The following is a 14292-nucleotide window of genomic DNA, read 5'->3' as shown; positions in this document are numbered from 1 at the left end:
GCTCTTCCTGTCAAAGATGGGCAGGAGAGGGCATTTGGAGACGGTAGTGTTAGAAAAGGTTCTAGAAACAGTGGCCCCACCATGAGCTGAGGAGCCAGCTTCTGAATGGGAAATCCAGGATGTTGGATCCCGGGTTCAGATAGTGTTGGGATCAACCCCCTGATCACCTCTGAGTCTGCCTTCAGCAGGGTTGCCTTTTACCTGGTTTCTCTGCTGTGGAATTAAGAAAAAAAAGGCAGAACTTACTAAGAACGTTCTCACTGAAGAGAGCATGTAGCACAAAAAGTCCACATACCCCTTTACTGTCCCTCCTTCCCCAAATTGGTTTGGATTTTTAATGTGTATCCTGCCAGGTCTTTTTTCTATTCAGGTGCCAAATCTAAGAACAGGCTTCCTGAAACCAGACTGTTTCTGCCTCCAGCTTAGCCTGCGGGTGGGGTGGAATTGTGGGGGAGCAGGTGGGCACCTTGGGTTCTGTATCTCCTCCAGGCAGCTCTCAGACCTCCCCTGATTCTCTCTGCAGCTTACACGAGCTTGTGAAACACGAGGAAAATGGCCTGGTCTTCGAGGACTCAGAGGAGCTGGCAGCTCAGCTGCAGGTAGCGTGTCTGCTCCCACACTGCGGCTTGCAGGGTTTTGGAGATTCCTTGTTTCTGCAGCTGGGTGGGTGGCCCTGGGCTGTGTATGGGTGAGCGAGCAGCGGTCTCAGAGGCTGGGCCCCATTGGGCCCCGGAGGGATCAGGGCTCGCCCCACCTGCCGTCTGGGTTTATGGAGCTCACACCACACAATGATGCTAGAGCCAGGTGGACTGTGTGCCATTTAGGGGGTGATTGGATCTGAGAAGGGAGAGTGAGGAGCGAGGGAGCTTCCTGGACCGGCCTTATGAGATGGGTGGGCATCTTCAAAGGATACTTCTTTCTTACTACAAATTACAAAAAGTAACACGTCAGTTCTTGATCGTTGAGACCAAGGGCAACAGACTTTGGAAAGGCTCAGAAAAAAAACATTTTAGACTTTGCCATAGTCTCTGTCAGAACTACTCAACCCTGCTGTAACGTGAAAGCATCCACAATCTGTGGATGAAGGGGTGTGGCTATGTTCCAATAAAACTTTATTTACAAAGACAGGCGGAGAGCCGCATGCAGCCCACAGGCTGGCGTCTGCAGACACCTTAGTTTAGCAGAGCTGGAAAGAACGCAGGCATCACCTAGTTCTCAGCACGTGGGCAGGACAGTGCTGGGTAGAGGCCAGCTCTTGGTGGAAGGAACAGCAGAGCATTGCAGAGGCAGAGGTGGGGGGCTGCCGGCAGAGCATGGGGTATGGATGGTGAACACTGCAGCTTGGCTGTGCCGTCAGGTCGGAGCAGAGCAGGAGATAGAGCATAGCTGGGCCAGGAAGGCTCCCCTGTGCCTGGTGACGGAGGGTGGCTTGCTGGGTCAGGGACATTCGGGTCAGAGCTGTTGAGAAGGGTTAGTTAGCCAGGCCTGGTGTGGAAGCTGGGCCAGAGCGGGAGTCCCATTGGAGACCCCAGGACACTGGTGGTGGTTCTGGAAGTGCGGTGAAGGAGGGAGGGTTTCGGCAGAATGACTGGCCTGGCAGCTGGGCTTGGGGTGCAGCAGGAGCCTGGGCTGCTGGGAAGGAGGAGGGGCAGCTTGGGGTGGAACCTGAGGTGGGGGCAGGAAGCAGTGATGAGCTAGTTCTGGTCTTCTAGATGCTTTTCTCAAAGTTTCCTGATCCTGCTGGCAAACTGAACCAGTTCTGCAAGAACCTTCGGGAGTCAGAGCAGCTTCGATGGGATGAGAGCTGGAAGCGGACAGTGCTCCCTTTGATTACGGACACGTGACCCCTCGGGCCAACGACTGAAACTCCTGAGGTGTCCTGTGCTGGACATCATGGAGAGACCCTCAAGCTGACACCCCTTCTTACCTTTCATCTTCCTCCCCAGGAGCTGGCCCACACTCCCCTCCTCACAGCCGCCACTGCTGGCTAGTCCCTGGGCAAACTCTGTAGATCAGTGCCTCCTGGTGGATGGAAGCTGAAAGGCTGGCAGTGGGCACTGCCTGGGGAATGAAGTTACTTTCAATAATCAGGAGTTTTTGTTGACCAGGAAGCTGGCTCAGCCTGCTTTTATCTTTGGAGGCTCTGAATCCCTTCTCTCTTTTCTCTTCCTGTCTTCTGAGGCTTTCCTTCCCCCAGTTTATGACTTTTCTGTTATTTGTGTCATCTTGAACATCTCTGCATCCTTGTTTTGTCTCCTGGTGTCTGCCTTTCCCAGCATTGCTTGGTTGTGTCCCTAATATTCTGATTCCTGCCTTGAAAACAGACTTTGCAGCCCACTGCCCTGCAAGGGCAGTCAGATGTGCCACGTGTGCAGCGGGCTTGGCTCCGCGAGGGATGTGTGTCCAGGTTGGGGGGAACATACTTGGTTTGTTTTTTTATTTGCGCGAATGAAATGCTTATCTCTGAGCCAAAAATTTCATTTCTGATTTATGGTGATTTTCTTAAGAACTAAGCCAGCTGGCAGAGAGGGGTCTACACGCTTGAACAGTTTATATTTTATTCGAACAGTTTGTGGTTCCCGATTCAGAATTTAACATTCTTCAAACATTCAAGTCCAGTGGAAGTTTTATCACATTCTTTCCAGAACAGTGATTTAATTTTCACATTATTCTTCAAAACCATTTATAAATCTACAGCATTAGTTTCAGAATTGCCATCTCTGAGTGCTCTTCGTAGGGAAACAGTTTCTGGTCGTGACGAGGCACTTCTTCCCACGGGATTCCAGCCCGGCCTGGAGACAGAACATATGCGTCTCAGGATGTGGGGTTTGGGGATGTGACACCACCCTATCAGTGTGGGGCTTTGGGACAGGCCTGGGAGTGTGTGTCGGGGGTACAGACTACAGATTTCCAGGCCCCATCCAGACACCTGGAATCAGCCTCCAGGGGTAGGACCAGGAATCCCATTTGTAAGCAGCTCACAGCAGCCAGGTTTGCTGCGTCTGCCCACTGGGCCGTGTGCATCCCTGGAAAGTCATGGCCCCGTCTGGGTCCTTCATCCTGTTACCAGGCACAGCTCAGTAGGAGCTGAGGTTTGAACCCACGTCTGCCTGACAGCTCAGCCTGGTGCCTTCAGAGGCTGGACCTGCATCAGAGGGGCTCACGTCCTCTGTGTAAGCACAGATGTCTGACGAGCCCCTGGCAAGAATTGTTTTGTCATCAGTTTTTTAGGAATGAAAAATTAGTATTTATAAGAATAAAATACTAGACATACATACAGTGTATAAGTGTCATGATACTGCCGTCCGGGTATAACATGTTAATAATAATGTTAATTGGTGTGTATGGAGTTTCCCCATATGTGTATTAACATGACAGTTATTTTTTTAATAAAAATGAGCTTAAAAAATGAGTTTATACTGTATATGCTGTTTAGCACTCAGCTTTCTTAAAATACAGCGTGGATATTTTTTCACATAAGCATCTGAAGGACTTCGTTATTTCTCGAGGCCGAACACCCGCTGTCAGTGGGACACGCTATATAGGGGTGGGCGCTGGTCCTCTCTGTCAGCAGAGGCAGCTGTGGGAGAGCTTTGCTTGGGGGGTGGGGGATTGGGGCAAGCACAGGGCTCTGCACTGCTGCCCAGTCATGTGTGGGAAACCCTGATCAGGCCTGGCTCGTGGTGAGGACTGCAGAGTGGGGGTCACGGGGTCGGGGGTGGAGAGTGGGAGCCAGCTGCCTGGCTTCAGTCCATGGGCGCCTGGGTGATTACTCAGCTGCCCTGCACCCTGGTGTTTTCACGGGTGGGACAGAGGATGGCAGCACCTCCCCCCCACAGGTGCTAGAGGGGCTGACGCGGGTCAGGTCTGAGAACAGTGCCTGCCTGCAGCAGTGGCAACTCAGGCAGACCCCACCCCCTTCTCTAAAGCATCCCTCACTCTTCCATTTACTGTGTGCTTGATCTAGTAACAGCAGCTGCCGTTTTCCCGAGCACACCCTTCGTGCCAGCCCTGTTCCAACTCTGAGGTGGATGTTTCTGCTGTACAATGAATGAAGACCTGGAGAGGGGTGGCCCAGCTCCACCTGGGACCCACCTCCAGAGCCTGCACCTGACTGCTGTGTGGCCAGAACTCATCTACCCTGATACCAGCTGGCATCCACCATCCTTTCCATTTTACAGGCAAGAAAACTGAGGCCTGAAGTCTCTGAAAACCTGCCCTAAACACACAGTAGGACTGCTGGTCTCAGACTTCTGAGATCACCGTGTCAGCCATCTCCTCCCCAGAGCACCAACTCCCTGGCCCTGTCTCCTCTGCTGACCTCCTGGGCGGAGGGTGGGGGGTCGTTGGCCCAGCACCCTGTGGTCTGGGGCTTCCTGGCTTGTCTCCAGGGCCCCATTCTTTTACTTTCCTGATTTCTGCCTCCCTGGAGTCCTGTGTGTGGCCAGTGCAGTGGCCTTGCAGGCCTGGGTGGCAGCCCCTCAGAGTCAGCAGCCCGGCCAGGGGCCCGAGGCTCACCCAGCTCCGTGGTGAACAGCTGACACGTCTCCGGGTTGCGGATGGTGAAGGCAACGTAGGCGTCAGGAGCCCGCTGGTCCTTCTGGCAGGCAGAGAGCTTCTGCAGGACCCCGACCAGGGAGAGCACAGTTTCTGGGCAATATAGCACATCTGCGATAAAAACCCCAGGTTACTGGAAGGGCCTCCTCCAGGACCCCAGGATAGAGGCCTCTGGGTTGTGCCAACATGGGCAGCAGGGTGAAGGCCTGGAAAGCAGCAGTTCTATTAGGTTCATGCTGTTGGACGGTAAGAAAATTACGGGGGTAAAAAGAAAAACCCTTAGCAGAGAAAGCTGCTGAAAGACACTGCAACATGGGCTTCCCTGGTGGCGCAGTGCTTGAGAGTCCGCCTGCCGATGCAGGAGACGCGGGTTCGTGCCCCGTTTCGGGAAGATCCCACATGCCGCGGAGCGGCTGGGCCCGTGAGCCATGGCCACTGAGCCTGCGCGTCCGGAGCCTGTGCTCCGCAAATGGGAGAGGCCACAACAGTGAGAGGCCCGCATAACGCAAGGAAAAAAAAAAAAAAAAAGACACTGCAACACATGAAAAATATCCAGGACTCACTGGTGTTCCTTTAAAAGAAAAAATCAATTCTCTGCCTATGGCCTGTTTAGAAGATGCTTAATGAAGCAAACCCTGACTGCCTCAGACTTCTTCTTTCCTTCCTGTGGGGGACAAGCCCCCTCCCGCCCACCAGCTGGGCCTGCAGGGGTGAGCTGCTTAGCCTCTGTGCTCCAGCCGCTCTGGGCCTGGGTCTCAGGGCCATGGCCAGGCCAGAGCACAGTACCATTGGCCAGATGGGGCTGGGTGAACGCCGTGGAGGGCAACAGTCCCGTTGGTGCCCACACCATATGCCCCTTCCCTCAAGGGTCCCATCCTTGCACCAGAGTGGGTGGTCCCTCCTTGTGGGACTCGTTTTGAGGACCTAGGACAGAGATACACAGGCAGAGCCTTCGGCCTCAGGGACACACAAGTGTGCACGGAGAAGCAAGCAGGTGCTGACGGAGGTGGGGGCACCCAGAGCTCCTTCCCCGACACTTGGCCTGGCCCAGGGCATGCAGAGGAAGCAGGATCATGCTGTTCTTTGTGGTCCTGAAAGGACAAGGCTGCTGTGGCCACTTCCGCCCCCATCTGAAGACAGGGGGTGTAGGTGGGGCCAGCTCGGCTCCCTTGCTTTGTGGGGCTGCTCTGGCCTATTCATTTAGGTTCTGGATGGCAACTGAGAGGCCTCCCTCAGGCTGCTGGAGAGGGACATGAAGTCTGTCCGCTGGGTTGTGGCCTGGCTAAGACTGGTCACCCTAGTCTGGCGCCCTGGGGCCTGTTCTGTTCATCGCAGGCCTTGCTGGGAAGAGCTGGTTCCTTTATAGGATGGGCCATTAGCGTGGCAGTAGGCGTGGCCACTGTCTCAAATGGGAGGGCTGTGGCTTTAGGGCACCTAAGAGGCACGCTCTGTGCTTTGATGTCACCCTGGAGGCCCACACGACCCAAATCCCATCATTTCTCCCACCAGGCAGCACTCACTGTCCCCTTCCCAGCACTGAAAGCCAGGTGGAGCTTCAGGGAGGCCACACACCAGTGGCCTGAGCTGGGCGGTACCTGCGGCAATGATGATGTCCGGCTGGAAGGCAGCAAGCTGAGGGACCGTCACAACATCCCAGTCCACCCAGGCCACCGTCACCCTGGGGCTCTCTGCATCGGCGGTGTCGTGTTCTGGGTGCTGGGCCAGGGTGGCGACATTTGGCTCCAATGAGAGGCCGTTGAGAAGGACGTTTCCTTGGAGCTGCTCGAGGACATGGCTGTGACAGTCGCTGAAGATGTATGCTCTGGGCCGGCACATCTTGCAAATGGCCAGGCCCGTGAGGCCGGCTCCACTGCCAAGCTCTAAGACAGTCCTGCATGATGGGGAGAAGCGGCCGTGTCTGTGATCCCCCTGTGGGCAAACCTCCCTGGTGCCCAGCCCTGCACCTCCAGGTCACCTGTGAGCAAAGCCCGCTGGGTTCTCCATGGCCCACTCTGCCAGGTAAAGCGCGGCGTTCCACGTGACCAGGCCCGTGGTGCCGTGGGAAATGATGGCCGTGCTCTCGGAGAGTGTGATAGAGTCCCCGGAGGGCTAGGCAGAAACAGGGAGAGAGAATTAATCCAGCAACCAGGGCAGGTGTGGATCACATAAGGAATTAGGATTTGAGTCTAAATGTGATGGGGAGCCACTGGCGGGTTCTGAGCAGGTGACACAACCCTCGTGAGCTCAATGTGTCAGTGGGGACAGAAGAGGGAAGCAACAGGGCACGTGGTAGACCCGAGGACAGTGACCCCAGAGCCCACCTAGGAGGGAAACTGCCTGCTCCAGTAGTGGGGGTGTGAGGGCCCCGAGGCAAGGCCTGAATGGCTACTAGAAACACTTAGAAATGTGTGACAATAACAGAAAACATCATTTCAGAAATAAAGGCTACTCAAAAAAGCATGAGCATAACAACAAACCAAAACATAAAAACAGATAAACCTTAAAGAGAAACAGGAAGTGAAAAGGAGCAAAATTTTAAAAATCAAAAAGAAATTAAGAGATTGTCATGGGTTCAATCATTTCCCCCCAACATTCATATGCTGAAGTCCTAAGCCCCAGCAACTCAAAATGTGACCTTTTTGGAGATGAGGTCTTTTTTTTTTCCTCCTTTTTTGGCTGCACCGTGCAGCTTGCGGGATCTTAGTTCTCCCAACCAGGGATTGAACCCCTGCCTTTGGCAGTAAAAGCATGGAGTCCTAACCTTTGGACCACCAGGGAATTCCTGAGGATTGGGTCTTTATAGAGGGAATCAAGTTAAAATACGGACATAAGGGGACCCTAATCCAATCTGTGTCCTTATAAGAAGAGGACATTAGGACACACACGCGGGGAGAAGATGGCCATCTGCAGGCTGAGGAGAGGCCTGGAGCACATCATTTCCTCGCAGCCTCAGAAAGAAACAACTCTGTCGACACCTTGATTTTGCACTTATAGCTTCCAGAACTGTGAGATGATAAATTTCTGTTGTTTAAGCCACAAAATTTTAGGTACTTTTAATGAAATGAAAGCAAAGAACAAATACTAAAAATTATAATTCAAGAAAGCATTCCTGAGAAAACAAACAGATTTGAAATGAATATTGAAAGAGTATACACTGCACCCGAGGTCACTGACTCAGAACGATCACAACCTCGAGACGTAGTCTAATAGAATTACTGGACTTTAAAGAAAAAAAATGCTTTGGCTATCTAAGAGAAAAGGCATATGACATAAAAGGGAAAGAAAATTAAATTATCATCAGGCTTTTGCACAATGATGCTTTATGCCAAAGAAAGTGGAAAAATATATTTAAGAGACTCAGGGAGAGAAGGTGTGAGTCAAGATTCAAGTAAAAATGGCTCAATCTGTTATCAACATGCAAGAAGTCCGGGAAGGTCCATCCGACGAGTCCTTCTTAAAGAACCTCCTAGAAAATGAACTTGAGACAACCAAAATGGCTACAGAGACATCAATATACGGACCAATGCAGAGACTGAAAAGTAAGAGACTACGGTATGTGCCTGAGGTTGGTAATGTTTCCACCTGTATCCCTGGACCCTGTGATTGTGCTGTGCTTCTTGGCAAAGGGACTCTGAAGATGCATTTAAGGTTACAGAAGGTGACATGGGGAAATGATCCTGGATTATCCAAGTGGGCCCGATTTAATCATCAGGGCTGATGTTTGGGAGATGCAGAAGAAAAAGAGGCAGGAGGGATTTGAAGTGGTTGCTGGCTTTGGAATCAAGGGGCCATGAGTCAGGGGGACAGGGCGGCTCCTAGAAGCTGAGAACAACCCTGGGCCAAGAGCCAGGAAGGAAATGGAATCTCATTCCTGCAGCTGCAGAAAATGCAATTGTGCCAATGACCTGAAGGGCCTGGAATGGTCCTCCCCTGGGGCCCAGTCCTACAGATACCCTGATTTTAGCTCTGTGAGACTCAAAGAAGAGTAAGCAGCTGAGCCAAGCAGACTTCTGACCTACAGAACTGGAAGACAGCACATTTATGTTGCTTTGAGCTGCTTAGTTTGTGGTAATACTATGTAACGGCTCTATGATGTCTATGTAGGGAGAATGAGGGTGGCACATATAAAAATTTACGCTGTTTTCAGTAACCACAGTTGGTGTGAGGGATTAGTGCTGTTGTTCTGAGATCGCTGCACGCACGAATAATATGGGATAAGCCAAAGGCAGCTGGGGGATATCCTAACATCATCCCCATGCTCTTGAGAACCAAAATTTCCAGAGCAGAAGAAAGGAGATAGGGATCCAATGCAGAAGAGGCTGAGTGAAAACCCTTCTGATCCTGAATCAGAAACATCAATATGGACTCACGAGGTATTTTCTCTTAAAAAGTATGGATATGTATCTCCACCCATATCCTAGCTCTGTCCATGGAAAGGCCTAGACAGCAGCAATGATCATCCCTAATGCCCAGACTGTGGTCTCTAAATATCATTTCCCACTAAAAGAAACTAGGGCTTCTTGAAGACATGGCTGATTCCAGGTCTGGGGCAGGAAACATACAAGATGAGTCTGGAAAAGCTTGACATAAACTAAAGTAAGAAAACTATGAGGTGATGTCAAAGGACTCAGAAGCCTATTTAAGGGGACTTCCCTGGTGGCACAATGGTTAAGAATCTGCCTGCCAGTGCAGGGGATACGGGTTTGAGCCGTGGTCCGGGAAGATCCCACATGCTGTGGAGCAACTAAGTGCGTGCGCCACAACTACTGAGCCTGCACTCTAGAGCCCGCAGGCCACAGCTACTGAGCCCGTGTGCCACAACTACTGAAGCCTGTGCACCTAGAGCTCGTGCTCCACAACAAGAGAAGCCACTGCAATGAGAAGCCTGCGCACCGCAATGAAGAGTAGCCCCCACTCGCCACAACTACAGAAAGCCCATGAGTAGCAGTGAAGACCCAATGCAGCCAAAAATAAATAAAATAAAATTACTTAAAAAAAAAAAAGAAGCCTATTTGAAGTGACTCAAAATAGCACATTTTGAGCTTCAGTAATGATGCGATTTGCAATGGTTTGAACCCCTACTGGGAATGACAGGAAACTAATTCACTATCTTGAAAAGGAAAGAAGTCTGTATTCTGCCTTTCCTCTACTAGCTGTACCAGTAGGTAACCAAATACGGATGAAAGGAGGAATTTCCTTATAAAATTTCTCCAGCTAATGAATGAAAACAAAATGATAGAAAAATCACCGGGACTTCCCTGGTTGCGCAGTGGTTAGGAATCTGCCTGCCAATGCAGGGGACACGGGTTCGAGTCCTGGTCCGGGAAGATCCCACATGCCATGGAGCAACTGAGACTGTGTGCCACAACTACTGAAGCCCGTGTGCCTAGAGCCTGTGCTCCACACAAGAGAAGCCACCGCAATGAGAAGACCGCGCACCGCAACGAAGAGTAGCCCCTGCTCACTGCAACTAGAGAAAAGCCCGTGAGCAGCAACGAAGACCCAACACAGCCATAAATAAACAAATAAATAAATAAATAAGAAAAATCACCTTTTTGCATCTTTCAATGAATTAATGAGTCTAAGCTTTAAGCACCCACAAGTGCTACCACGAAGAGGATAAAAACGAGATGACGTGCCTTCTAGGACCCAGGCTGTTTTCTTGCCAAACGGGTCAAACAGACAAGAGTCCGAGTGGGCCTGTGAATCCAGCCGCCAATTTTTGGGGAACAGAGTACAGTGGAACAAGCTGAACAGCACCATGTGTGTGTGACAAAAAGCCAGCTTATGGAAAGCTGTCCAGGCCAAACTGCCAGGAAGAGAAGGAGCTGGGGGGACCTGCAGATGAAGGGAAATTTTGAGCCAGACCTAGTTAATGGGCAAGACTATGTCCAGAGGTGCATATGGCAGTGGTGCGACCTCAGTGATTACTCTGAAAGAGAGGGAGGGCTAGGATGGGTCAAATGAGGGCTTTGTGGGCTGGCTGCCAAAGTCCTTGGCTAGACTGGCAGTTACCATGGTGGCCGCCTTGCGACAATTCAATAATCTAATTCTTTTGCATGGTTTTCTGTATCTTTGTTTTACAATAAAAGGTTAAAGAAGAAAGAAAACAAAAACTGTTGTGTGTAGAATGGACTTCTGTGGGGTAAGAAGCCAGGTGACCAGTGAGAAGGCCAAGCACCAGGTCAGCCTGGTGATGGTGGCAGTGGACAACGGTGAGAGACTGCTGTCCTGTAACATCCATCCATCAAATATTTACTGAGGTCTGAGCGCCAGGTCGCTGCTGTGCAATTCATGTGTGTTACCTAATTTAACGCCAGTCACCCGGTAAGACAGGTGTCATTTGTTGAAGTGCTTGGTTTACAGGTGGGGAAACTGAGGCTCAGGAAGGTTAACTGACCTCGTCTAAGACTACAGAGCTGAGGAGTCAAGATTGAAGCCACATGAGGCTGACTGGAGCCTGAATCAACTGTGTGTGTGGAGGAGGGCGCATGTCTCCTACCAGCAGGTAGCTCCGGTGGCACTGGGTGGGCTCCTCGGCCGTCAGGACCTCTGCCAACGCCTCGTACAGCTCGTCCAAAGGCTCCGTGTGGATAGCCTCGTGCTGGGGGCGGGCAGGGCGAGAGCTTCAGCAAGAGGATTAAGTTGACCCTCGTGAATCAAACCAAGGTTGCTTGCTTTTTTTTTTTTTTTTTTTGGTGGTCCGTGGGCCTCTCACTGCTGTGGCTTCTCCCGTTGCGGAGCACAGGCTCCGGACACGCAGGCTCAGCGGCCATGGCCCATGGGCCCAGCTGCTCCGCGGCATGTGGGATCTTCCCGGACTGGGGCACGAACCCATGTTCCCTGCATCGGCAGGCGGACTCTCAACCACTGCGCCACCAGGGAAGCCCCCACCTGTCTGCTTTTACTATGACTTGTAAAAATGGCTGGAGGATTTTCACCAAATTTGGAGGGGAGACTTGGGATGTGATTGACTTAATACAGATCACTTTGTGGGGGGACCTGGGGGACCTCAAAGAGAGGTGTAGAGAGGGTGAGGGTGAGGTGTAGTGTAGGGCAGGAGAAATGGGATATGTGAGAGCTGGCAGGACAGAAGAAGGTGGCATTTCCCACACTCAGGGGCTCCTGGTAGGAGTGGGAAGGTTCCATGGGGGACCAGGGCCACAGAGGAGATGCAGCCACTGCTGGAGACCCCTCAAAGCACAGAGGAAGTACCCTGGCCCCTCCTTTCCTCCCCTGCTCCATGGCTTCTCATTGGTGGAACTCAGCTGGGAGCAGTTGCCCAGAGAGCCCCCTGCTATACAGGGATCTGTAGAGCAGGCAAAGAGTATGGGATGGATCTGGGCTCCAACAGGCAAAGCCCACGTTTGGAGAGCCAGCCAAGTCCTAGATGCTGCCTGGTTACCAGATGGACAGTGCCCATCACTGACCTTTCTGATGAGCTCTGAGAGAAAGCTCCAGGCATACTTCACTGACGGTGGATGCTTCATGCACAGAGGATGCTTCACGGTCTGTGACGAGGAACACAGTGTGGGTTGCTGGAGAGACTCCGCCTTAAGTCTCCCATGAGCTTCACGTGAATACAGGGCAAACCCCAGTTATCCGATTCCTGTAATTCTGGCCCTGGGTGACCCTTATGCATCTGAAAGAGTTTAAGATATAAGCCCTTTCCTAAAAATATTTCTCCACTACAGTGGCACAGACCATGGCAGTGTTTCTAATGCCCTTTCTGGGCAGGAACATAGGGCATATGGACTCAGGCTAACACCCTGCTGTAGACTGAATATTTGTGTCCACTCTACATTCACTTGTTGACTCTAACACCCACTGAGATGATATCAGGAGGTGGGGCCTTTGGGGCGTGATTAGGTTATGAGGGTAAAGCCCCCATAAATGGGATTAGTGTCCTTATAAAAGAGACCCCAGAGAGCTCCCTTGCCCCTTCTGTCATCTGAGGACATAGCCAAGAAGACAGCGTCTTTGGACCAGGAAGTGGGCCCACACAACACACTGAATCTCCTGGCACCTTGATCTTGGACTTCACAGCCTCTAGAACTGTGAGAAATAAATTCCTGTTGTTCACAAGCCACCCAGTCTGTGGGGTTCTGTTATAGCAGGACTAAGACATGCCCCTTCCCAGAGCAGCCAGCAGGAACTAGAGTTTGTAGTGAGGACAAATGTGGGACTGTCTGGCTCCATGGAAGGGGTGAGAGCTCCAAATGGTATGACAAGGCAGATTCAGCACCTGCCCTCCTGGAGATCACACCCTCGGGTGGGGTGCTGCGCTGACTAGGACAGAGGAAGGTGGGGACTCTGCCTGGGATGTAGTGGAGAGGGATGGGGGCTCTGAGGGCAACTCTTCGGCTGAAGCTGAGAGAAGCAGAGAGCAGGGGAACGAGTTCCAGGCAGCTGGGTAGCTTGTGCAGGCCCCCACCTGGCATTTTGGGAGGGCAGGGGATGGGAACAGTGAGAGTAGGGCCTGTGTCACATGGGACCTGTTGGCCGGAGGGATGTGATTTTACTCAAGGGCAACAAAATGCCCACACAACTCTTCAGGGGCTTGGTGGGTGTTAGGTTTTAACCCTGGGGTGAAAAATCAGAGCAGACTGCATGACAATGGCCTCAGAGAGGTCTGAGCTCACAGTCCTGAACTGCTGGATCTCCTGGGAATCTTCCCTAGCTTGGCTGCATCTTCTCGACACGGTGGTCAGATGGATACTCTTGGTTCACCCTCCAGACAGGAATTCTGACCCTGGGCTCTTTGGACAGGACCAGTGGTTGGAGGGGTGTGTATGATTCCCATGCATTTGTACACAAAATGTACTCTTCTGGAGCATTTTTTCCTTGGGGTAGTGTCTACACCTTTGGGTTTTCAGAAGGATTCATGACCCTTAAGAGGGTAGAGAGCCCGGATGCAGTGTGATGTACACTGACCCACATGGCCAGGGGCAGGCAGAGTGGGACAGGCTGGGCAGAGTGGTGGTCCCTCCTCTACCTGCACCCAGATGCACCTTAGAGTCCAAACCCCACCTACAAAAAGCAGGGGCCCATCCACAACTAGAAAAGACACACGGGTGGGCAAGACTTGCCTGCTTCTTTTCCCCTTAAATGTTAAAAAAAAAAGTCTCTGAGCAGCTAGCAAATGCTAGATGTTCCTACAGCTGTCATCTCCACTTTCTCTGTGGATGGTTTAAAAAAACACCCCCCAGGTTCCCTCCTCTCATGCAGCTTGTTGTATATTCTGATGTCTTTATCTAAGAAAACAAAAGAGCCGGAGTTGAGGTGCTCACACCCAGATGCAGCGTCTTTCTTTTTAAAGGATATGTGTGCACCTGTTACGTCTTCATGGGCAAATCAGGCCACTGATGCATTCCAGTGATTCTGTGATTCTTACCTTCTGCAAAATATCCAGCAGCAGCTCAGAACCTGATGAGTCCCTTAATTTCTCTTCTAGGCTCTATTCAAAGAGAGAGGGGGAAGAGAAAGAAATCTCAAGGGCATTATTATCACAGGAACATTAAACATGCAATGGGACATGTTGGCAAAGTGCTAAGTGATCTCTCCCCAGGGACCTGGGGCCAAATGATGTGGAAGGCACAGGCAGCTGAAAGCCTGACCTTGAGAAGTTCCGGGTTACACCTGGATGAGTCAGAGAAAGAACATCAGAAGACAGACTCTTGGTTTGCATTAGCCCTGGCAGCTTAGCCTTGCCTGGGTCACAGACCAGCTCTGTGG

General features: G+C 51.6%; 2 protein-coding genes across 2 annotated transcripts in view; one reads left to right on the top strand and one right to left on the bottom strand.

Annotated features, from left to right (window-relative positions):
- Positions 1 to 1867, top strand: part of ALG1 (ALG1 chitobiosyldiphosphodolichol beta-mannosyltransferase) — an 11431-nt gene extending 9564 nt beyond the window's left edge. Inside the window, exons 12-13 of the mRNA XM_007453450.1 lie at positions 524 to 599; positions 1713 to 1867. Coding sequence (XP_007453512.1) covers positions 524 to 599; positions 1713 to 1844 — 208 coding nt within the window. The 3' untranslated portion in view covers positions 1845 to 1867. The remainder of the gene's footprint in view (positions 1 to 523; positions 600 to 1712) is intronic.
- Positions 1868 to 2546: 679 nt separating this feature from the next.
- On the bottom strand, positions 2547 to 14010 carry EEF2KMT (eukaryotic elongation factor 2 lysine methyltransferase). The gene is made up of 7 exons (XM_007453449.1): positions 13952 to 14010; positions 11988 to 12068; positions 11060 to 11161; positions 6533 to 6666; positions 6153 to 6448; positions 4519 to 4668; positions 2547 to 2792 (listed from the first exon to the last, which is right to left on the bottom strand). The coding sequence occupies exons 2-7, from the start codon at positions 12045 to 12047 to the stop codon at positions 2692 to 2694; spliced, it is 843 nt and encodes a 280-aa protein (XP_007453511.1). The 5' UTR covers positions 12048 to 12068; positions 13952 to 14010; the 3' UTR covers positions 2547 to 2691.
- Positions 14011 to 14292: the final 282 nt, after the last annotated feature.

The sequence above is a fragment of the Lipotes vexillifer genome, unplaced genomic scaffold, assembly GCF_000442215.2.
Source record: "Lipotes vexillifer unplaced genomic scaffold, Lipotes_vexillifer_v1.1 scaffold914, whole genome shotgun sequence".
Lineage (NCBI taxonomy): Eukaryota > Metazoa > Chordata > Mammalia > Artiodactyla > Lipotidae > Lipotes > Lipotes vexillifer.
Note: the sequence above shows the minus strand (reverse complement) of the source record. Positions and strands in the feature narration are given on the sequence as shown.